This window comes from Atractosteus spatula, chromosome 22, assembly GCF_055471065.1.
Source record: "Atractosteus spatula isolate fAtrSpa1 chromosome 22, fAtrSpa1.hap1, whole genome shotgun sequence".
NCBI classification, from domain to species: domain Eukaryota; kingdom Metazoa; phylum Chordata; class Actinopteri; order Semionotiformes; family Lepisosteidae; genus Atractosteus; species Atractosteus spatula.
The window spans coordinates 4,022,975-4,046,177 of NC_142727.1; the positions used below are offsets into that span (position 1 = coordinate 4,022,975).

Below are 23,203 nucleotides of genomic sequence, written 5' to 3' on the forward strand. Positions count from 1 at the left end.
CATCACCCGCCCCTAACAGCAGCGGGCACACAGCAGAGAATTGTGAAGATGGAGCACCCCCCAGTGGAGGAGGTGATGGCCAGCAGTATCAAGTCCCAGGAGCCTAAGGTAGCTGTGTGCAGCCAGCGCGGAGGGGAAGCTACCTTGATCGAGCAAAGCTTAACCAAAGAGCCAAGGATAGTCACGACACTCGCAGCTCTAAGCGTCCAGTCATCCACGCCAAGAGAGGAGAAAGCAAGCCAGTATCATCCCCCGACATCCCCAGAGAAACAGAGCAGCTAGACAGATCTTCATCAACACCCTTATAAAGAGTTTTGAGTGGAGTGTCCATTAAGGTGCTTTATAGGTAATGAGGAATCCCACTACTACCACCAATGTGCAGCCCCACCTGGATGAGGAGACTGTCCCCCCCACAACATACTCCCATGCTGTAGCCATTAAACAGAAAACCCTCAACATGACGATACCTTTTATGATGGGGGGGGGGGCCCTTTGTGTGGCGAGGAGAGCACAAACGTTACACCACTGAGAACCATGAATGGACACCTGTCACAACATTTGACAGTTTCAGACTGTACTTGACTTGTGACAGAAAGAACTATTACATGAAAACTGGGCTAAATCACATCCCTACCTGTGAATCAGTGCTACCAGAACCTTCTGGTTAATTAATAAAAGCTCATGTACAGAAATGAGGAGGTGGTTGTCTTGGGGGATTATACTGGAAAGACCACAAGCTCAATATTCCTACCATCTAGAAATCGGTTTTGGCAGAAAGTTACTTTCAGTCAACATTCTCCCACATGCTCTCCATAGAGGTGATCTCTTTATTCCAGGACTTGCAATTTCATTACAGGTTAATGGCCTTCCCCCAACTAAAACAATATACTTCCAACCTCCAAACTCCCCCATCGTTAACAAAAATCCTCCCCCTCCGCTCCGAGTGTGCCAGACCTCTTGCAGTTGGGGGTGCTCCGAGTGTCCCCGATGTTGGCTTCCATTGCTCAAGATGAGAGATTTCCTTGCTCATGGCTTCTGTTAAAGGGAAACCACAAGACTGTTTCTAACCCCGGCCTATGAAAGTAATCAGCACTGCCAAGTGCATTTCAAAACACAATGACAGCCCACAGCAACTGGTAAAATTAGGGGTTTTACATCACAAAATAGTGTAAAACCCCTAATTTACAGTGACATCCTGTGGTCTGTAAACATGCAGGCTTGGGAATCCATCTCTTTTAAATCCATCAGAAACATTGCTCTTGCTTCCGAGAGTTTTGCTTACAAATACTACTTTTGTTAACTCTGCAGATCACACTGGAACATTTGCGCGGTGAAGTGTCTACCACACAACCTGTACTTATTCGCTCGGCCATCCCATCACATTAGTCAGTACAGGGACTAGTGAGCAGGAAGGGCCACACGTCAAAATCCATGGGAATGCAAGTTTGCGACAGTACTGCGAGTTGCCGTTTTTCCCATAAAATCCACGCTTTTGCGCTTCATTTGGAATTGCGTTGTACAACGTCCATGAATTTGTTATCCGGGATTCGATAACCGGTCTGAGAAATTGGGACTGCAGTTCCCCTTTAGATGAGCCGTCGGATCCTGGCCTTAGGCAGCAGATGAGGCTGGCTGGCCTCTCCACTGGTCTGGGACAGGTTACAGGCAGAGAGCACTTCTGTTCACTTTACTCAACACAAATCCCAATTTTATGGTTGTGTTGGTGGATTTATTAATCCAGCCATCCAGCCTCGACGCCCGTTTTCCTGCTGTCTTTCGGACATGGGGTTGGGAACTCCAGCGAATGGACACTGCATGCACCCCAGTCTAAAAAAAAACAAATGCATATTAAAGTGTGCTCAAATAAACTGAGCCACAATAAAAACATTGGAATTCATTGCATTTACATATATAAAAAAAAAAAAGACAAGCAGTACAGTTTCTTAGTGGTGAGCATTGCTGCCTTGCAGTGATAGAGCCCTGGGATCAATTCCTGGGGTACTGTCTGTGTGGAGTTTGCATGTTCCCCTGTGCACACATAGGTTTCCTCCCACTGGCCAATGACGTGCCGATGAGTTCAGGGGCTCCTGTGAAAATTGACCCTGGTGCGAGCGCACGTCTGCATGTGCCCTGCAATAGAGAGAAGGGATGCACATCATTGAGGAACGTCTCTAAATCTCCAGGAGACACAGCAGTGTACTGCCCATCGGGGATAAGCATCCTCTCTCTTCTCTTGAGAGCAGCTCACAGATTCCCCCTCGCTGTGAGCAACCTTAACACTCACAAGTAAACGTGTGAACAAGGCCAGGCTGCTTGTCCATTCAATCAGACACCCACTCATGCAATCAACCTGCCACTCCAGTCAATGTCTCTACTAGACCAGTGCTCTGACATTGAGCTCCTAAGAGCCATCGTCCACTCTGCGTTTACTCTCCAACCCAGTGGATTCTCTCTGGCCCCACTGTCTTCACCCAGCACTCCTGCTGCCTGGCAATCCAGGCAGCCTGTCCCCTGCCCCCTATCCAGACAGCACCCACCCAGTGCACTTGGGTTGTAGCCCATCAGCCTTCCACAAAGCTGCTTAGCAGAAGAGACAATTGGCACATCACAGAGGACTCTCTCTACAGCCTCAAGAGGAGACTGCATTGCACACCATGAAGGAATAACTATTTGCACCTGTATTAAATTTCTTTTGAGGCTCAGTTTAACAAGGAAGCAAAAGGCGACATGCAGAACCTATGCTACCCAACCTCACCACCTTCATGAAATCCGACAACGAATTATGCTGAACTGGAATGCTACTTAATGGAAAACAATGGGTATCCAGTGAAACATTAGAAGTTTAACCCCGGCAATCATGCAATGGAAGTCTTACCCGCCTCCCAGGTGCCGTCTTCGAGAGAGACTCGGACCCCGACACTGCCACGGGGCCCGTGGGCGCAGTCGTCGCCAGCCTCTCGTTCTCTCAGCTCGCTTCAAATAATGGCGAGAATTGCGTACTCTTTCCTCGTCTGGGCTGTGTTCACGGGCGAAACCGCTACGCTGCTCGTAAAAAGCTTCCAGACTTGAAGTCGCCTGTAACACGCTCTCCCTTACAGAGCACGGGTGGGCCTGAAGCGTGATCACAAAAACCGACACCCAACCCCGGCTGAGGGATTCGCCTTTTAAGCTTTCCGTGAGAGTTTCACCACATTCAAGAGTGACCACACACCTGTGAGGGGAGAAAGAGAGGGGGGTCACGTACGGTATTTATACGGTATTCGTAGCGCTCAGGAGAGGAAATGGCGTCAGCTGTGATTGCCAATTACCGACAGCTGAGTCTGATTGGCTTCGCTTCTTCCCGTCCTCCCCGAACTTTCGTTACGAACTCCATTAAAAGTCTCCCTAAAACACGCCTCAGGAAGAAAAGAAATCTGGGACGGGATGAAGTTACATCTCTGACCAAACACAAAAAAAAAAACGTGCATCCTCAAAAATGGGTGGGATTTGGTATAGAGACCCAAGGCTAATTAAAAAAGTACAGTTCTTCAGTTTTGTACTGAAGTTTATGAGCGCCACGGAGAAAAAAAATGCGTGTAAATGAGATATGTTTTGCCTTTAAAAGAGAAAACATAACGTTAGGACGCGATAATTACTTCGTGAACTAATATATTAATATCTTGCAATATATACAGTATGTGCAAGGTAGCATTGTCCTTAACAACATCTGAATATGATCACACCCCTCTTTGTGCTGATTAATTAGTCTAAATGTGCTGTTGTACTGTCTTTTGTGTACACGAAGCAGAAAAAAAGTACATTCCTAACGTTAAACGCGTCTTTTTCACCATCTCTGTGAAAAGCAGAAACTACACAAGTGTACAAGTGTTACAAGTGGTGTAGTCCCCCTGTGAAAGTGAAGAAACGTGTCCTGTACACACTGTGGGTCTGTACCAAAGCTTTAAACACCGAACACGATACTTGGCCGGTAAGACTCATACGTGCTGTACAGTAGGTTGACTGTTACTGGTGGGCGATCGTCGAATCTCAAGAGCTTTTAGCCGCTGCTTATTTCAAATACATGAGACTTTGGAATTACAGAGCAGAACGCGGGAAACGTGTCATTTAAAGGGAGAAAAAGCAGACATGAATGCAAAGAGATACGGGAATCGCAAACGAAATGAAAAACGACTGCAGGACGGCACTTGCGCCCTTACCGTATGAGGAGAGCTGTTGCGGATGGCGTTCGCAGGAATCTCGTCGCTTGAACGCAAAATAAGCTCCCGTAAATAAGTGTCTTTACTTTTGCGTCCTTGCTACTGATTTTGATGTTTTCATAGCTCTCCCTTTTGGGGGAATTTTGGCAAATTGGCGCGGGGCAGGGCTGGACACGGGAAAGTCTCACTTCTGACCCGTTCAAGATCTGCGCAGGACCGCTGAACGGTTAATGACAGAGATACCAGAAAGAGGCCCCTCCACGGCACAATGTGTGCATCCAGTACGTGACCACTCCCAGCTCCCACCCCAAACGTATTTCACTATTTAGAACAATTGGGTACATGAATTATATCACCAGAAAACTTGTATTAACCAGCTTTGAAGAACACACAATAAATAACCTAAGAACAAGAGGCACGCATTTGACAAAGATAACGTATTTTAAAAGGGAAAGTAATACGTGTGAAACGTGAACCTGTTAACGTCCACTGAAACACCGCTAGTAGTCTCCGTGTTTAAATAGACTATGCGGCTTGTCCACCGTTTTGTCGGTGCATGGATCTGGCCGACTCCAAACCAAATGAAATACAAATGCGTTATTACGGTGAATGATTTGGCGTGTCCCTGCTTTTGGATCACTTATCCTGCTCGTCTTTTCTGCGCGTCCTCTTCTCAGTGCCCGATGGGCAGCCCTTTCGGAGGACAGATTTGCTGCAACTGGATTCCAATTTTGAATCATTACGACATAGTTTGCAACGCAAGCAGGAGGTCTTGGAACATTCATTTTTCTTGCGAAGACCAAGGCAGGACAGGACAACCTGTCTCCTTCCCAAAGCAAAGCAATCCCCTTGATACGGTATCTTCTGGGACTGTAAATGAAGCAGAGATAAATAACAGAGGATCGATGAGGGCAAATCGCTGTGCATCTCAGACATTAAACGCTTCCTGTGAAGAAAACTTTGTAAACGTACGGTGAATATGTTCAGGAGAGGCTGTAACATAGACAATCATAATCTTTGGGACAGAATATTTATTTTTCTCTCTCGGCTGAATCACTGATCAAGGAGCAGAAGTTTTGTGTGGGCTTAAAGTTCTGGAGGCGCCCAGTACTGTCCTGTCCGGCGCTTTCTGTGATGGTCTGCAGTTCCACGGCTCTGCCACCAGAGGGCGACAGACGCCCACACTCTGCAGTCGACTGAAGGGCTGTTCCAACCGAGTCTGCCGTTAACGTTACTGTAAGTACTGTACTGTGTCTGTCCAGTGACAGTAAACGGTTATGTCAAGTAAGTAGGAGCTTCCAAAATTAAATCCCTTTCTTATACTTGAAGCTTGGAGTTGGCTTGCCAAGTTCAGGTCCCTTAACTCCAAATGAACAACACTGAGAAGGCAGACAGACTGTCTTTCATAAATAATTTCTTATTATCACAGTTCAAAATGTTTACAAATCCAGCTGTTATCTCGCTATTCTTGGTACAGGCTGTGAGAAACAGAGAATCCCAGTTAAAAGGTATTAAACTGAAAATTTCTGTGCATCACTGATTTGCAAAGTACAAATAGGGGACACAGCTACAGTCATGTAGCACAGACCCTTCTTTTGGCCAAACACACAACTCTCACACCATTTACACAGATGCAACACCTACACACACCATTCTCACGACACTTACAGTACACACAACAACATTACAACATTTACACACGTAACACCCCAGTACATCGTCCACACGCACACGCCCACACGCACTATCTTAGATCACACTGTCACGCCCAGCGCTCCTGAGAAAAGCACGGCATTATTTCTACAATCTGAGTAGTCTCCAGCCTGTTTCCTCTGTGAACATCTCTGCGGGTCTCAGCGCATTACAGGCACAATGACTTGACAAATTCAGTACTCATTCATGCTATTCCAAGCCCAGCTAATATCGTGAGGCCCCTTATATACCAAACCTTTATATACCTTTATAGATCACACATACTGTAACTACTCACACCCATGTAGTAAATGTGTCTTCTCAGCCCTTCACTAATTATCAATTGAATGAACTAATATTCACCCAGTGTGTCTATTTACAGTGATTGCAGGCCTACAGGATTCAACATGTTTTAAAGTGATTAAATGGGCAATGGTCAGCTGTATAAAATCAGTCTTCCCTGACCTGTCCCGCCGCAATGACATCTGAAGCAAAGAGGGCAGAAGACAAAATGCCAGGCACAAAAGGGAGCAGGCAGAAACCCGACAGCCTCTTCTGCGCCTCGCAGGGCTCTGCTGCAGGTGCTTGTGTAGAAGGGGGGTTATCTGTGCTCTTGGGGACGGCGTGTGTGTGTATTTGTGCATTTGTGTGTCGGGGGGCTTGTGAAACCCACTTCCAGGTTTCGTAACTCTGGGCACCATTGTGCGTGAGCGTGGCCTTTGAGGTGGCTGGCGCGTTAATCTGAGAGCGCCGCGCTCATTATTTTTAATAAGGCCCCCACTGTGTCGACGACAGCAGCTGAAGACAGCTGAGATGTTCCCGTGCTGATAAGCTCTCGGGGCGCATTGTCGCAAGCCGGCGTGGAACAATCGAGACTGCGATCTCGTGGCGACGCTGAGCGACGCGCCCCACCCCCCCCCCCCCCACCACTTCCTGCCCTCGCCCCGGAGCCAGAGACGAACCTCCCTCCGGCAGCACAGCTCGGCTGCTCAAGCCTATCTCCAGCACGACCGAGAAAACCTCCCGGTTCTGACCCGGTCCGGACCCGAGCTCTGACCCCCCACCCCCCTTCAGGGTGTGAAGAACCGACAGACGGCTGCCGTCGGAAGAGGCCGGAACCCAGGATGAACGAGAAAGCCATCTTCTGTCTGTCCTTCCTCCTCCTCATGGCCGCCCAGAGCCAAAGTAAAGGTAAGAGGGACCGTTCGGACTATCCCTCTCGATCTTCTACTTAGATCTGCGGTGTCGTTTGCTTTTTTTGACAGCCCGATCGATTTATGACAGCACAAATGATTTATTTGCAAATCTTCTTTGCTTTTAAAAAATACTGTAATTTCAGGGTTGCATTAAATTATGCTCATATACTGTACCACACACGGAGCCTAATATTTTCTATATACATTCACAGGTGATGGTATGGGGCATCCATTATGTTGGATCTCTTTCGAGTGCTTACACAACCTTACTTACCGATACAGTTTCAAAGTCTTTGAGCTCTGATGAGCGAATGCCAGTGAGTATCCCAGCTGAGCTCACTGGGCGCAGCTCAGAAAGGGTGCAGGGGAGTATCTGACAGTCTGTCCGATACAGCAGCTGAGCTCCTTAACAAAGGTGGTCTATCTTTTCATGGCTGTCTAGAGTCCAACCTTCTAGAACACCTTCTAGACTCCAGACTCCTTATCGGTTTCATTTGTTAAGGTTCTGGACGATCGACCGATGTATTGTGCCTGTTTTTTTTTTTTTGTCAGCTCACTGAAAATAATATGCTTACTGCTATTTCTTCTGAATCGGCGTCTTAATCTTGTAACGTAAGACAACATCAATTCTGAAAGCATTATACTAACATACCAACATTTTTATATTTAAATATCTGTGATTAGAAATCTAACCAATATGCTTTACCGAACCATGTTTTAAAGGCCATAACAGCAAAGTAAGAGGTTTGTTTTTAGTCCTCTTAAAGCACTTTAATTTTCCAGTTTGGGGATGACCAAGGAACACTGCTGAGCTGTCCTGTGCTTAACGTCTTCCAGTGACCAGATCTGATGGAGCTGCTAGAATTTGAAATAGTTTCGATTTAGTAAGGTGATCAGAACTACAGAAAAACAAGAGACGGAAATCTTTTGAGCATCTTTACAAACCAGGTCCTGCCTTCTGACTTCATCAGCTCTGGTCCCTGTTGATACGGATTCTCATTTTTCCTCATAATGGAAAAACAATTAGGGATTTTTAGAAATCACTGTCCTGCTCCAGCTTCTTAAATGTTTTTTTTTTGTTGTTTTCAGTGTGGTCAGACAGTTGTGGGCAAAAAAAAGTGTGTTTTTCTTTTAAGAAACAAAATACAGTATATATATATATTTGCATCCCTATCAATTCTCCTGAAATATAACAATCTTTTCACAATTTAATTTCTAAAATATATACAAGGTGTTAGGGGTTGAGATGTGCATGTACATGGTTTCTATAAAAATAAATTTTGAGACTATTTTTAATATGCTTACTTATATATACGGGAGATCTTTTGGGGGGGCTGTATTCTGTTTTCACACAAAATCCGATCAAACGGAAGAAAAACTAAATAATATTTCAGGGCATCTCAACTGAGGAGGAAGCAGCCAGATGCCATTGAGAGAGAATTCGAAAAAAATTATTAGGATTTGTTTTTCAACCACAATATATATATTTTATCTTCGTCTAACTTTGATCCGCTAGGCCAGGACCGGTCGACTGTCTTTCTTGAAAAACTCCAGAATCACCTCCAGTAAGACATTTCGATCGAACAATTCGCCCAATCAAATAAGGCGCCTAATTACGAAATTAAACTTTCTCGGTTGGAATAACGGGTATATCTCGGTGGGCCTGGAGTTTCTTTGCATACAACAATGCAAACAACATTGAAAACAGCTCATTGTTTTCACTAACAGGGTCCGCATGATAAATGCACCACACATTGCATTTATCATGCTGTAAAATAATTCATCCATCCAATACAGGGTCGCAGGTGAGCTGGAGCCTATTACTGTAAATTATCTTTTTTCTTAAATGCAACTGCAGTGGCGTTGTCTCTGCTGTCTACTCCTGCAAAAAGCCAACAGGAATGTATTGTGCCATTTAGAACTGTAGTGAAGTTAACAGTCGGTTAACAACCAATGAATGCTGAAATGGTGCCAGAGGCCCTGTTTCTGTGTGTGTGAGATCGTGAGAGGCACATTGAGCAGAATTCGGGCTGCCTACCTGCAGTTCCCATTGGTCGTTCTCCATATAAACGGGCTGGAAAAAAACCGGACCTGTCTGTGTGGAGTCTGCATGTTCTCTCCAAGTTTACATGGCTTTCCTCCAGGTGCTCCGGTTTCCTCCCACAGTCCAGCTGGTAGGTTAATCGGCTTCTGGGAAACTGGCCCTGGTGTGAGTGTGTGTCCTGTGATGTATCCTGCCTTGCGCCTGTTGTTTGCTGGGATAGGCTCCAGATCACCCTTGAGAAAGATGGATGGGTGTATTCTCTAGAGCCCTGTCGTCATATATTGGGCAAATCAGACCCTGCCTGAACAAGGGTTTGGCCTAAACAGCTGCTTCAATTGTTAATTGAGAAATTCTTAATCGCCAATTAACTACTTAAGGAGCTGGCTTTCCCAAGGAACTCAGATAAATGAGGGTTCCCCATTCATCCCGTTCCTGGGTCATCACTGATCTGCTTGGTAAAATGAAGGAATAAAAAGCCACAGCCTGCTCAGCACAAATAGGCACACCCCGTCCCCCAGCCCATGGCAGTCAGGGAGCCTGGGACGGGACATGGTCTCGCTAGATGGTCAATCACCGTCTTCCCCATGTGTGGTGGGGGACATTGTCCTGCGGTCTGTTAGGCTGAACCAGAGCACAAACCTCAATCCACATGGTTTCTGACCCAGAAGGGCAGCCAGACAGTAGATAGTCCTGAGTATTCAGGGACCAGCAGCTGTCTTCCAAGAGAGGGTTACAGCAGGAGTGTGAGGTGGTTTTCAGTAGGGTGATGGGGTGGCTCTGTGGCTCAGGATCTGCCCCTGTGGCTAGAAGGTTGCTGGTTCAAATCCCGCGGCCGGCAGAGGAATCCTACTCCGTTGGGCCCCTGAGTGAGGCCCTTAACCCCAGCTGCTCCAGGGCCGCCGTATAAATGGCCGACCCTGCGCCCTGACCCCCAGCTTCTCTCTCCCTGTCTGTGTGTCTCATGGAGAGCGAGCTGGGGTCTGCGAAAAAGGCAAATTCCTCATGCAAGAAATTGTAGAGGGCCGATAAAGTGATCTTGGTTTGTAGAGGAAGACACACGCTGTATTAATCCAAAGTCAGATCTTCACACAGACGAAGTATCTGCCAACACCCCCACAGCAGGGATTGCCCACCCTTTTGGTCAGCTGCACCCCTTCAATCCAAATTATTTGCCCCTTGAGATTTTAACTAAATCAAGCCTTCCGATAGATGTAGACAAATGCTACAGCAACATGCTCCTTTTCACTTTGTAAAAAAGTCAATATCACCGCTGTTGTTTTTCATATTATTACATGGTTATTTATTAATAGGACTATTTAATTTGACACTGATGTTTCTGACACTGACGAACCCCCTGCAGTACCGTCACGGACCCCTAGGGGTTCGCGAACCCCTGCTCTACAGCTACTGAAACTGATGGTGTGGTGTTTCTTAATGCCCCTCCCTGAACATTTAGCCTCAGGATGTAATTTCTAGCTTGAATACTCGACTCGCGTTGCTTCCAAAACGCTACAGATGTGGCATTGGACGTATCTGGGGCTGACGCCGTTGTTTCTGAGACAGGTTTATAGTTCCTGGGTCCTGTGAAACTCAGTTGTGATCATTCTGAGGGCGTATTCCAGTCTCTCGCGCTCTGTGTCCCCCTGTGTCTCTCGTGCTCTGTGTCCCCCTGTGTCCTCCACTCCAGCCTGACGGACCTCTGTCTGGTCCAGGTGCTTGAAGACAGAAGCAGATTCTGACCTGGTCTGAAATACCAGCTGCTGTCAGCTGTCAGCACGGTTCTGTCTTTAGAGACAATCATATACAAGTATGTAAATATCACCGACATTTACATACTTGAGAGAAGCACGATGGACACCACTGAAAAATATACTGTATTTGTACAAGGCTGAGACTGTAATATTAATATTCAAGGTTTCTAGGAAAAGTGTACATGAAACTATTTTTACTTCTTGCAAACAGTTTGACATTTTACCTGGCTTGTGAATTGCCATGTCTCCAAAGTCAGCCCCAGACAATTTTCTGTCTTAATTCTTTTCCCACCTCATTTGTGTCTGTCTGGTGTTCCGGAGAAACAGCACTCAGAACATGCCCTCAACTCAAGGGAAAGTTATAAGTACTTACTGGTATCTGCTGGGGTGGCACACTGGCTCAGTGGTGAGCGTTGGCGCCCTGGGTTCAGTCCCTGGGGCGCTGTCTGGGTGGAGTTTGCACGTTCTCCCTGTGTCCATGTGGGTTTCGTCCGGGGGCTCCGGTTTCCTCCCACGGTCTAAAGACACGCTGGTGGGTTCATTGGCATCTGGTGTGAGTGAGTGTGCCCTGCGATAGGCTGGTCTCCTGCCCAGGGTGTACTCTGCCTTGAGCCCGTTGCATGCTGGGATAGGCTCTGTCTCCCCCTGTGACCCTGAATTGGATGAAGCAGCTAGAACATGGAGGTGTGGTATTGGCCAGAATGCTAACACTTCACGCTCGGTAAAGCATTTCTAGAGAAAAAGAATAACCGAGACTTGTCTCTTACCAGCCTCCACACAACCCACGATCTGTGTCGGGAGCTTCTTGCCCGGATATTTTCGTCACTTTAAACGGCAACTCTTTGTGCAGTCATAGTCAAGTAAGCTAGAAAATTAAAATAAGGCAAAAGTCAAGCATAAAAGAAAACAAAATTAGCTCAGATACCTTGCATGTTTATTTGGCCAAGTATTATAATGATTATTAAATCATTATTAAACCATGTTCCGGTTTCTTTCTTCTTTCCTGTGCAGAGCTGGTGGAGTTCTGGAAAACTTCAGTCACCCTGTCCTGTCCAGAAGATTCAGACAGGTACACCTGGAAAAAAGATGGCCAAATCTCAAATGATAATCAAGACCAAAACTATAAGATTGAGAAGTTCTCCGACGGAAACAAAGGGCTGTATTCCTGTACCTCAGACAATAATTTAATTCACTATATTTATGTCAAGGGAAAGGGTGAGTTGGAATTGTTTTAATAATAATTGTTAAAAAGTGAGATGCAACCTGTATGTAACACTGTCCCTCCGTGTGTGTGTGTGTTAGAGACACAGACTCGGGGTCTCGCTGTCCCTCTGTGTGTGTGTGTGTGATAGAGACACAGACTCGGGGTCTCGCTGTCCCTCTGTGTGTGTGTGTGTGTGTGTGTGTGTGTGTGTGTGATAGAGACACAGACTCGGGGTCTCGCTGTCCCTCTGTGTGTGTGTGATAGAGACACAGACTCGGGGTCTCGCTGTCCCTCTGTGTGTGTGTGTGTGATAGAGACACAGACTCGGGGTCTTGCTGTCCCTCTGTGTGTGTGTGTGTGTGTGTGTGTGTGTGTGTGTGATAGAGACACAGACTCGGGGTCTCGCTGTCCCTCTGTGTGTGTGTGTGTGAGTGTGATAGAGACACAGACTCGGGGTCTCGCTGTCCCTCTGTGTGTGTGTGTGTGATAGAGACACAGACTCGGGGTCTTGCTGTCCCTCTGTGTGTGTGTGTGTGTGTGTGTGTGATAGAGACACAGACTCGGGGTCTCGCTGTCCCTCTGTGTGTGTGTGTGTGATAGAGACACAGACTCGGGGTCTTGCTGTCCCTCTGTGTGTGTGTGTGTGTGTGTGATAGAGACACAGACTCGGGGTCTTGCTGTCCCTCTGTGTGTGTGTGTGATAGAGACACAGACTCGGGGTCTCACTGTCCCTTTGTGTGTGTGCAGTGTGTGAGAATTGCTACGAGCTGGAGATTCAGACGGTGGCCGGCCTGATCCTAGGGGACCTCCTGGTGACAGGAGGAGTGGTCATCATCGTCTATTACTGGGCCCAGAGGAAGTCAGGGTCACCACCCCTTGCCCCAGGTAAGAGAAGAGACTCCTACCACAACAAAACTAACCTTGCTGTACCCTAACCCTTTCCGCAGCTATACCGTACCGACATCTTCTCCACACCACACTCTATCAGGCGATACTGTCTGTCTCATCTCATTTTTATTATTCCTGTTACCTTCTGTACTAGCACTATGTTACAGTGCTTGCTGTATTACTTTACAGTATACAGTAGTTTCTGAGTTATCCTGGAAAAGGGTGTCTGCAAAGGATACAATAGTGAGCACTTATTCAACATTTTTATGCTTATTAATTACGTTATATGACAAAAGACTTAGACACATCAGCAGTAATTATTAACTTCCCCAAACAGTTTTAATTTTTCTCTCTGAAGACATGTTTGTACTCCAGAACCCTATAAAAGGTGTCACAGGCCTGTTTCTACCCCAGAACCCCATAAACAGTGTGTCACAGGCCTGTTTCTACCCCAGAACCCCATAAACAGTGTGTCACTGGCCTGTTTCTGCCCCAGAGCCCTCTCAGCAGTGTGTCACTGGCCTGTATCTGCCCCAGAACCCTATCAGCAGTGTCACTGGCCTGTATCTGCCCCAGAACCCTATCAGCAGTGTCACTGGCCTGTTTCTACCCCAGAACCCCATAAACAGTGTGTCACTGGCCTGTATCTGCCCCAGAGCCCTCTCAGCAGTGTGTCACTGGCCTGTATCTGCCCCAGAACCCTATCAGCAGTGTCACTGGCCTGTATCTGCCCCAGAACCCTATCAGCAGTGTGTCACTGGCCTGTTTCTGCCCCAGAGCCCTCTCAGCAGTGTGTCACTGGCCTGTATCTGCCCCAGAACCCTATCAGCAGTGTCACTGGCCTGTATCTGCCCCAGAACACAATCAGCAGTGTGTCACTGACCTGTATCTGCCCCAGAGCCCTCTCAGCAGTGTGTCACTGGCCTGTATCTGCCCCAGAGCCCTGTCAGCAGTGTGTCACTGACCTGTATCTGCCCCAGAGCCCTCTCAGCAGTGTGTCACTGGCCTGTATCTGCCCCACAACCCTATCAGCAGTGTGTCACTGACCTGTATCTGCCCCAGAGCCCTATAAGCAGTGTGTCACTGGCCTGTATCTGCCCCAGAGCCCTGTCAGCAGTGTGTCACTGGCCTGTATCTGCCCCAGAGCCCTCTCAGCAGTGTGTCACTGGCCTGTATCTGCCCCAGAACCCTATCAGCAGTGTCACTGGCCTGTATCTGCCCCAGAACCCTATCAGCAGTGTGTCACTGGCCTGTTTCTCCTTTCTTCTTGTAGCGTCTCGCCCAGGGCGTCCTGATCGCCCCCCTCCGGTGCCCAACCCTGACTATGAGGTAATGGTCTTCACTCTGCTCATGCTGTCGCCGCTGGGGAAAGTTTTAATGTGCGCTCAGCTACAGAGTACCTGTCAGAAGGGATGACTTTATTGCTCGAAGAAGATGGGAGACATTGCTTTTGGTAGCTACTCCGCCTAGTAACTGTGTGCACATCGTAAGGATAACTGCAGCTCGATCTTAAACGCTCCCCCCTGCCTCTCCTTCGTTTAAAAAACTTAATCCCTTGCACGTGTAACCCGTGACTGCAATCGATTACCAGCGCTTTCACAACGGGCCGTCCCACCTGGACTCTTTGTCTGTGCTCGGCTGTCAAAGGGGTCTGCGGCAGCTGCGTCAATGCAGGATCGATCTAGCAAATCACTTCCTGGGGCAGGGGTCGGGTCACACCGTGCATGGTGCCGGCACTGCCCTGCTGGGGCGACTCCAGACGCCTCAAGTGGGGCTCTGTGTATCTGGTGTACCCCACTATGTACCTTGGATGGGGGGGGAGCTAGTGTCCCGTATGGACGGGAGATACAGAGTCGGATCTGGGTGGTCCCGATCGAGGGCAGCTGCTGGGGCTTGAAGACCCAGTGCTGGGCAGCGTTCGGGGGTACGTGACGGGAGGGGAATCGCTCAAGTAAAGGCGGGGACATGGTAGGCGCCGTGTTTAAAGCTGCAGAGACCAGGACTGGCAGGCGGGTCTCTCCAAACCGGCCTGCTTCCGAGGGGCAGTCTCACCCCTGTTTGAGGGAGTTGCCATGACGTCCTGTCAAGGGGGGGTGTCTGGAGAGCGCAGGGGCAGCTCTGGGGTCTGTGCTCCTTTCTCGCCCCAGGGGCCAGGGGCCAGGAGCCACCACGTGCCCACGCGCCAGTGTTTGCGAGCTGCTGTCCCTTCATCTCTTCACGTGTTCAGGGTTCGACAGAAATCGGCACAGGGCTTGAAGGCCCATCGTCCCCAGTCTGGGGTCACCCCCTGACTCTCGGGGATCCCAGCCTCCTCCCCTGCGTTGCGCCTCACGCAGCCTGTGTAACCCCACTCCCTTCTCCCGCTACAGCCTCTCCGGACCGGCGCCCAGGACCTCTACAGTGGACTCCACAAGAACCATTAAGATCTTCCTCCCAGTCTGACCGCAGCCTTCCCAGTTCGTTCCTCCCGGTCCCTGCCCCTCCTCCCAAAACCGAGAGCCGGAACAGCCCGTCCTTCAGCGGTCCAAGGTCAAACCGCTGCCCGGTGAAAGAGACTCCAGTGTTGACACTTCCACAAAGTCTCCGCGTCTCTCTCCCTCTCTCTCTCCTCCGCTTCCGAGAAACGCCGAACGCCGTCCGTCGCTCCGTTCCTCCGGCAGTTGTCTCGCTTGACGTCTGCGGGGGGGGGGGGGGGTTGGGAAAGGTCGAGGAGACCCCCGGCTGCTGGGGCAGGAAATCACGCGTTCGAGTCGGCCTCTTGGCAGACGGTTGTTTTATTCCAGCCAGCGGTCAGCGGACCGAGGCTTGCTTCGTATCGCTCCGCACTTCGCTGAAGGAGACGGCGTCTGTCCGCAGTCCGATAAACACGCCTGCTTGTCCCAGCTGAGGAGTCCGGGGCCTGTACACTGTAGGTCTGAACTGAGACAGTGACTTCAGTCTGATACAAGCGATGTCTGCCACACTTATTTCGTTAAGTATTTCGAAACCCTTTGGATATGCGTTATACTTTGGGCTGGGAGGTTTTATATAATAATATTACCCTTTACAGTGAGTGCAAATGTTGTTGTTTTTTTAAACCCGGTTTCACGCAGTGTGTATATACAGCACGTGCTCGTTTCTGTCGGATAACTTCAGGCAGAAGTTCCGCTTGAACTTTTAAAGCTAAATGACAATTTCGTTTTCACCTTTCTTTGGCTGTGTCAACTTTTTTTACACCATTTAAAGACATCTTTTCGTTTTTTTTTATAAGACCTCAGCATACAGTATATGTTGTAAATTGGGCTAACAGTTTTATTAAAATCATTCATTTGAAAAAATATGGTTTCACAGAGTATGTTTATATATATTGGTTGTCCCTCTATATGACGTGTTACGCAGAAAATATGATCAGTACAAAACTATATAACAAGGTACTATATAATCTAAAGTGTTAACATTTCAATTACCCGCAACGAAACTTGCGTTGTGCTTAACATTTTACATTTCCAACCTACACGGAGTTGCTATCTGAGCCCCCGATAGGTTAAGACATTAAGTTCTTTAACGATGAAGATACTGAACTAATTACACTTTGCTAAAACGGTCGGTCTGCGCTGATGTGACCGAGCCCAGAGCGTTTCGACAGCGAAATTCAGAGAAATCCGTCCTGTTCGATACAAGAGGCTCCTTGGCTTTCAATGTGCATTAGTAGTGAATTTCAAAAGGCGAGTCTGCCTTTTCTGCATCCCGAGAACTTCATCGTCGGAGAGCCCCGTGTCCACGTGTGGATACTCCCTTACATTTCAGACCAAACACCCCTTTCTGTTTCTTACTCATCCACAATGAAATTCCCATTGGATAGAACTTTTTCGCAGCGAAACTTTGATCGTTCATGGGATGCTACTGACAGGTTACGAGTTCCCATTGGATTCCATTTCAAGAGCGTTGGTTGTTTTTTTTTTGGACAGGAATTGCAGACTCTGGTGTTCGTGGGATGCTGGCGGCACCCGATATCTGTCTGGGATCAGATCCCGGTATGGGCCGGGTGGTACCCGCTGGGTGGTACAGTACCTACAGTACCTGTCTGATTGAACACACATCAGCTGCTGTTGACAGGCCTGAATTCCCATCGGATTCAATTTCAAGAACTTGGTTTTTAACAGGAATCGGAGATTCTCTTGTGCCTAGGGAAACTGTGGACAGGTTTGCATTCCCATCGGATCCGATTTCACACACCTCTTAACAGGAGAGGAGACTGTTTTCACTGACAGGTTTAGTGGGGAAACTTGAACTGTTTTAAACATTAAAAAAAACTGAGTCTGAAACATCGCTGCAAGCTTTGACTCAGATATGTCGTTTTTTCAGATCATTCCTATAGAACGCCTAATGTAGTGGAAAGTGAAAGAGATAGTCGACTTTCAGACCGAAGGACCTTGGGCTTCATCAGCGCGTTGGCAGAGACAGTCTGACATGATAGCAGTGGAGGCAGAAAGTCTCGTTGGTGTGCAGGACGAATGTCCACACAGAGAGGGGGTGAATCCAGGATTCTCAGATCCTTTCAAGCGCATTATTAAGTGCCGGTACGGTTTAAACATGGGACAAGACCAGTTTGTTTTGGATTTTAACTGCGTTGCCTAGTGCCAAAACACACAGTCGCCACATACTCCATATCGATTCACAGTGGTTCCCTAATTCGGCACGAATGATCTGTTCAGCCTCCGACTGTGACAGGTCACTTGACTTTTAGAAGGTACCAGCACAACCAGCACAAACATTTACGTGGAAGTGCTGGTGGCCAGAGTAGGGATTTCGGAGCACATTCCTAAACAGCATGGGGCCGTCCCGAGATGTGCTGGGCATTCTGGGACTCGTCTCTAACAGCAGACTGGACTGGTTCACGGATTGATGGGTTCTGCAGAAATCTCACTGTTCCTGTACCGGAACGGCCCCCTTAAAGGTTTGCTGTCTGATGTGAAATTCTGGAAACAAAAAATAATTGAAGCAACTATAATTCCATAATGTTCTAAATTCCATCTGCTATAACGCATAAGTCTTCTTCCATTTCAATTTCTGTGGCTGTGACGATGATCTTTATAGTTTACTTTTATGTGAAATTCGATGGCCAATGTGCATTTTGGATGTTTTTGTTGGTTCATCCCTTCAAAACCACCGTTTTTAGGGTGAAAATGCCGGTAGATGGAACGTGTAATTTTACCACCCGGTTCAAAAGAGTTTGTCGTTTTCTGGGAAATACGGTTTCTCTTACACGAAATTATTATTTGGCAAGAATGATTCCAGCACATCTGCGACTTGCGTCAGCACGCCTGCAATTAGACAGCCCAGTCGTTTCTCTGTTGTCGGAGTGGCCTGTCAGTGCAGGGGGTTCCAGTAACTGTTGTTGAGTCTCTCAGATTTTCGAGCTGCGTCAGTGGAAGGCAGCAGCTTTCTGGGCCCATAACTGTTGATCAGCACTGATTCTGGCTGTGCCTGTACAGGATGGAAACATTTCTTGAGATACAGCTTATCAAGAAGGGGGCCGTGTTGCTCTGTGAAGTCCTCCCCCACCGGCAGCTCTCAATGGAAACAGCACGTCTGTCCCGACTGAAACTTCGGTGTCTTGAAGACTAAAAGTCAGCTTTGTTTGTGTTTGTCTGCCAGGCTGATTGTAAAAAAAAAAACCAGGGGCTCAGTTTTGGAAATATGCTAATAAACATATGCAATTTTTTTTCCCAGCTTCGAAAGACTCATTTGTTTTTGTCTGGTATTTCTTATCTCTTGTTTGCAAAGCGATGTGGAAAAGCCCGCTACAATTTTCCACCACTGTTACAGCGCACTCCGTTCACAACACTTCGCAGAGCTGCCTGCTCTTAAAGCTGGTGCTGAGACTCACATTCACGAGTCAACGCTCAAAATCCTGGCAAAAACTTTGCCAAAGTACAGTACATACTGGACGTCTTCAGGACTGTCAGGGAAACACGATCCAACGGACATAAGTGGAAATTAAAAGAAAGTGTATTTCAGCACTGAAAACAAGGTTCCTCTTTACATGAAGGGTGGTGGGTGTCTGCAACAAGTCAATTATAAATCAATATCTCGGGGACCCCTCAGAATATCAACTGGAGGAGATCTTTGAATCAATTAGCTGTTAGCAGCCAAAGGGGCCTCCTGTTGTTTATCACCATATCGGTATGTCCTTTTGATTTCTAATACTGGCACTTAGACGCTCTGTCCTCACAATAACACTGACTCTAAAGGGGTCACCCTTCTCAGCTCCTAATACGGACACCTCATCTCCATCTCCATGACGCGTTAACCCCTGTTAAAGTCCACCGTACCTTTCCGACTAGGATCAACACTAGTGACGTCTGCGTTGTTTCACTTTGTCGTCCAGCTTTCGTGCACAAGGAGGACAGAAACAGAAACGTTTGAGTGATCGGAATGTTATTATCGGCGCTGTTGCCAAAGCGTGGTTTGGATCAGCACCCCAGCCTGCGTGGGAGCGATGCTCGCCACCTGTTTGTGTGTGTGTGTGTTTGTGTGTGCGTGCAGCGGTGTGTCTGTTATTTCTGGGGTAAGGTGTGTGTGTGTGCACAGCGGGGTGTAATTTCTGGGGTAAGGTGGGGGTGTGTGTTTGTGTGTGTGTGTGTGCACAGCAGGGTGTCTGTTATTTCTGGGGTAAGGTGGGGGGGTGTGTGTGTGTGCCGTGGTGTGGTTTGCAGTGCTGTTTTACAGGCAGTGTGGGCGCAGGGCTCGGAGCTCAGCTCCGTGCACTTCACAGGGCTGCTGGGAAACCGCAGTTTGTCAGCCTCGCGGAGCAGAAGGCAGTAGCTGCTGTAGAGTCTCAGCGCTCTCGGAAGAGCGACGCGGTGAGCTGCAGCACCCTCTCAGCGCTCCCCCCAGAAGACGAGACAGTTCTCCTTCATGCAGGCTGACCACTGCGGGTTTGCATGCATCCTGGCGCCATTGGCCTGTGCTTGTCCAGTCCTGGTACTCTCCTGCTGCAGGGGCAAGCACCTCAGAGCAGTGCAAGTGCCATGAACTGTGACAAAGCAGGCATCCATCTTACCTAAGCCGCTGAAGGGGGAGACAAACTGTATATCAGCACATACGTACAGTGTTCTAAAGTTATTAGCGTTGGTACTTAATCACTGAATGGGATGGGTTAGATAATTACTGGGATATGTCAGCTTAGCTATGCACCACTGTGTTGGTCGACAAATAGCCTGGTAAGAACTGGAGTGGTCAAAACAGCAGTAATCGGTTTGACGAGCCTGTTAAGAGGAGAAGAGATCCGCTTCGAAGGAGAGGATGAAAACCACCTGAGCCTGAAACAGCAACAGACCCACCTCTTAGTAATCTAGAAAAGGGCTCGAAGGCTTTAGCAGTTTGCCGGGTCTGACCCGACACTGCGTTGCTGTGTATGGAGCTCAGCACAGGCTGGATCGGCAGCGGGCCGGCTCCGTCTCCTCCGCCGAAGAATTTCGCACGACACTGCGGCTGTCTCCAGACAGTCGCAAACACCACCCGGACCTGATTTATGGAGATAGAGTAGCTAGCTCTGTTAACTTTTTTTTTTCTCAAATAGTCACTTTCTATAAATAGTCCCAAAATGCCGCCAGAGCAGCAAATGTACAAGGTGAGATCCACAGCCGCGATAAATATATGCAGCGACGTCTTCTCCCCTGATGAGCACTGTACTGGTGTCACCTGCTGGGGGGAGGGGGGGGAGGCGAAGGACTGTGGTCTAACTGGGGGATCTTGTGTTACAAGGCTACCAGGCAAAATCTTTCAGCTCATCGGTTCACTTCAACCGATAAGACATACCTACTGTAGGCAGTTGGAAAAAGAGCCATTGGCGATGATGTGTTCTCAGCGATTATCATATTTAGCTGTGGTTTAGTATGCTATGGCAAAGATGGTCAAAGAAACTCCGACATAGTTCAGCAAATCCAAATCTAACCATGGCATGAGATGGGTTAGACTTCGGTTCGGTGGAGAATGTTGGACTTTGCTGCAAAAATGCCAAGAGATCTCAGAGCAGCAGACCTGCACAGCCTCTGCACTGCCTTCCTTTCCAGGATGAGATGTTCAGCACCACCCCCTGATCACCTGTGAGTGTGCGTTAGTTGTACTAAACCTGCCCCTAGTCTGCTAGGGACACAGCTGTTCTCATAGTTACAGAGGCATCAGCAACAGCTTGGGAAGACATCCAGAGTTCCGCTTCTGCATTGAGCAGATGTAGGACATGTGTTAATCTTCAGAGCAGTGTAGCAGGTTAAAGTATCACTGTCTGGTGCTTGACTGACAGCCCAGCTCTTGTAGCTACACAGGCACCATTTCTATTGCTTGCTTGTATTGCATATAAGAAAGATTAGAGAAGAGAGGAGGCTATTTGGCCCATCTTGGTAGTTAATAGTTAATTATTTTAATATTTCATCAAGATTTTTTTTCTTAAAAAAGCCTGAGCATCAGCTTCAACAACGTGGCTGTGTAGCTTGTTGCACACTCCCACTGCCCTTTGTGTAGAGAAGTGCCTCCTGCACTCTCCCAGAGTTTCCACTTGTATCCCCTGTCTCATGTTTTAGTGTTGATTCAGAAAGAATCCACTGGGTTGATTGTCAATGACTCTGAGCATTTTGAATTTTGAATTATGTTTATAAACTCCTCTGTTCAAGACTAGAGAGATTCAGTTCATGTAGTCTGTCAGTTTCTATTTTCTCTTTTCTGGGCTAACAAATGCACTTAAATCTTTGTGTACTACTATGATCAAGATTGTATACACAATTCTAAATGAAGTCCTACTAGTGCATTGTCCAATTTTAACATGACACCGTTTGATTTCAATTTTACACTGTTTCAATAGTTTGGTCGAATTCTAATAAAAACAAATATAAAGCCTACAAATATAAATGAATAGTGTACTTAATACTTTGGTGCCAACTCACCAGGTTAAGAAAAAGGCAGAGCTGCTAGAAGATCAATCCCTTAACTTACAAGCAATTAGCCAAGAACCTGCTGCAAACAGAGGCTTGTGGGAAGGGGAAGAGTAGAGGGTTGACTCTGCACCAGTTGGACACCAACCAAGTGTGGTTTAAAGGGGAAAAAACTCATCACCGTAGCAGCCAAGACCATGTCTGGGGCCCGGGCACCAGGGACAGCAAGGGCTGTGGACAAGGAGGCACAGACACAGTGCAGACTCATGCAGTGTACTCGCACCTGCAGGGTAGAGTGAGTATCACTGACTGGGACAGAAAAAATTAGGATTCAGGAAAGGTGAGAGACAAATGTAGGTGTGTGCCATGGGTGTAGTGGGTTGGATGCCCAACAAAAAATGGAGAAAAAGGAGAGCAAGGGAAGAGAGAATGCTATTAGGAGAAGAGAGAAGGGGGTAGGGAGACACAGAAGCTTACATTTGCTCGAAGTTCAGAAGAACTGCAAGAAGAGCATGGCAGAAGCAGAGCCGGTGGTTTTCCACGGAGAATTTGAGTTCGCAGTGCTGCTTGCGCGGGAAGATGCAAGAAAGCAACTCCGGTCCTGGCTTGCAGGAGGAGAATGCAGTAAAGGTAAGGTCTTGCCAATGCTGTGCGTGAGAGCTGTCTGTCTCCGACAAGACCAAAATGCCAGGTGCCTGAAAAGATGAATGCAGAGTTATGGGCAGCTGGAAAGAATTTATACATAGGAGGCAGCAGAATAAAATCTGACCACCATCCAAACGTCTGTTGATTATAATCATATATCATACTGTACTATTACTGGCATTTGTTATGGCGTCATCACATTGTGTAGAAGATGGAAATGATGTCTCAAGATAAACACCTACAGTATGTCTTTCTCATAAGTAGCGTCTTCTAGCTCAGAGTTTCCTATTTTATATCTGTAGTTAATGTGTTTGGTAACGGCATTCAACGTGCTATACAGTACTTGTCGATATCAAGTGTCATTAGACAAGTGTTTAACCAGGGCATGACCTACACCATATCTATGATTTTATTTTTATATGCAGAAGTTTTCTGGTTAAACAGACAGAAGGTAATATGAGAGTCTGTTGCAGCTCTGCCAGGCACACAGGAAGTTGTTGGCATTGTCCAGGAAGTTGTCGAGCCCTGAAATGAGATGAGGCACCCCCTATCTCTGTGTATCTGGCTCAATGGATTAGTTGCTGAACTGAAACGGACATTACAGGGAAACAAACTACAATTTTCACACACAGTAAAGACCAAAACAAGATCAGACCAAGGATATCTAACAAAATG

General features: G+C 47.5%; 1 protein-coding gene across 1 annotated transcript; it reads left to right on the forward strand.

The window, feature by feature from the left end:
* The first annotated feature begins 6,846 nt into the window (after nucleotides 1-6,846).
* On the forward strand, nucleotides 6,847-16,288 carry cd3e (CD3 epsilon subunit of T-cell receptor complex). The gene is made up of 5 exons (XM_088939944.1): nucleotides 6,847-7,079; nucleotides 11,891-12,094; nucleotides 12,831-12,968; nucleotides 14,245-14,300; nucleotides 15,341-16,288. Exons 1-5 carry the CDS (start codon nucleotides 7,013-7,015, stop codon nucleotides 15,392-15,394), a joined length of 519 nt encoding a protein of 172 aa, XP_088796070.1. The 5' UTR covers nucleotides 6,847-7,012; the 3' UTR covers nucleotides 15,395-16,288.
* The last annotated feature ends 6,915 nt before the right edge of the window (nucleotides 16,289-23,203 follow it).

Excerpts from the sequence above, each read along its gene's own strand:
- cd3e (XM_088939944.1), top strand. The coding sequence starts at position 7,013 with ATGAACGAGAAAGCCATCTTCTGTCTGTCCTTCCTCCTCCTCATGGCC. Across the intron at positions 12,969-14,244 it reads GTCACCACCCCTTGCCCCAG|CGTCTCGCCCAGGGCGTCCT; the intron begins GTAAGAGAAGAG and ends TTCTTCTTGTAG. Across the intron at positions 14,301-15,340 it reads TGCCCAACCCTGACTATGAG|CCTCTCCGGACCGGCGCCCA; the intron begins GTAATGGTCTTC and ends CTCCCGCTACAG.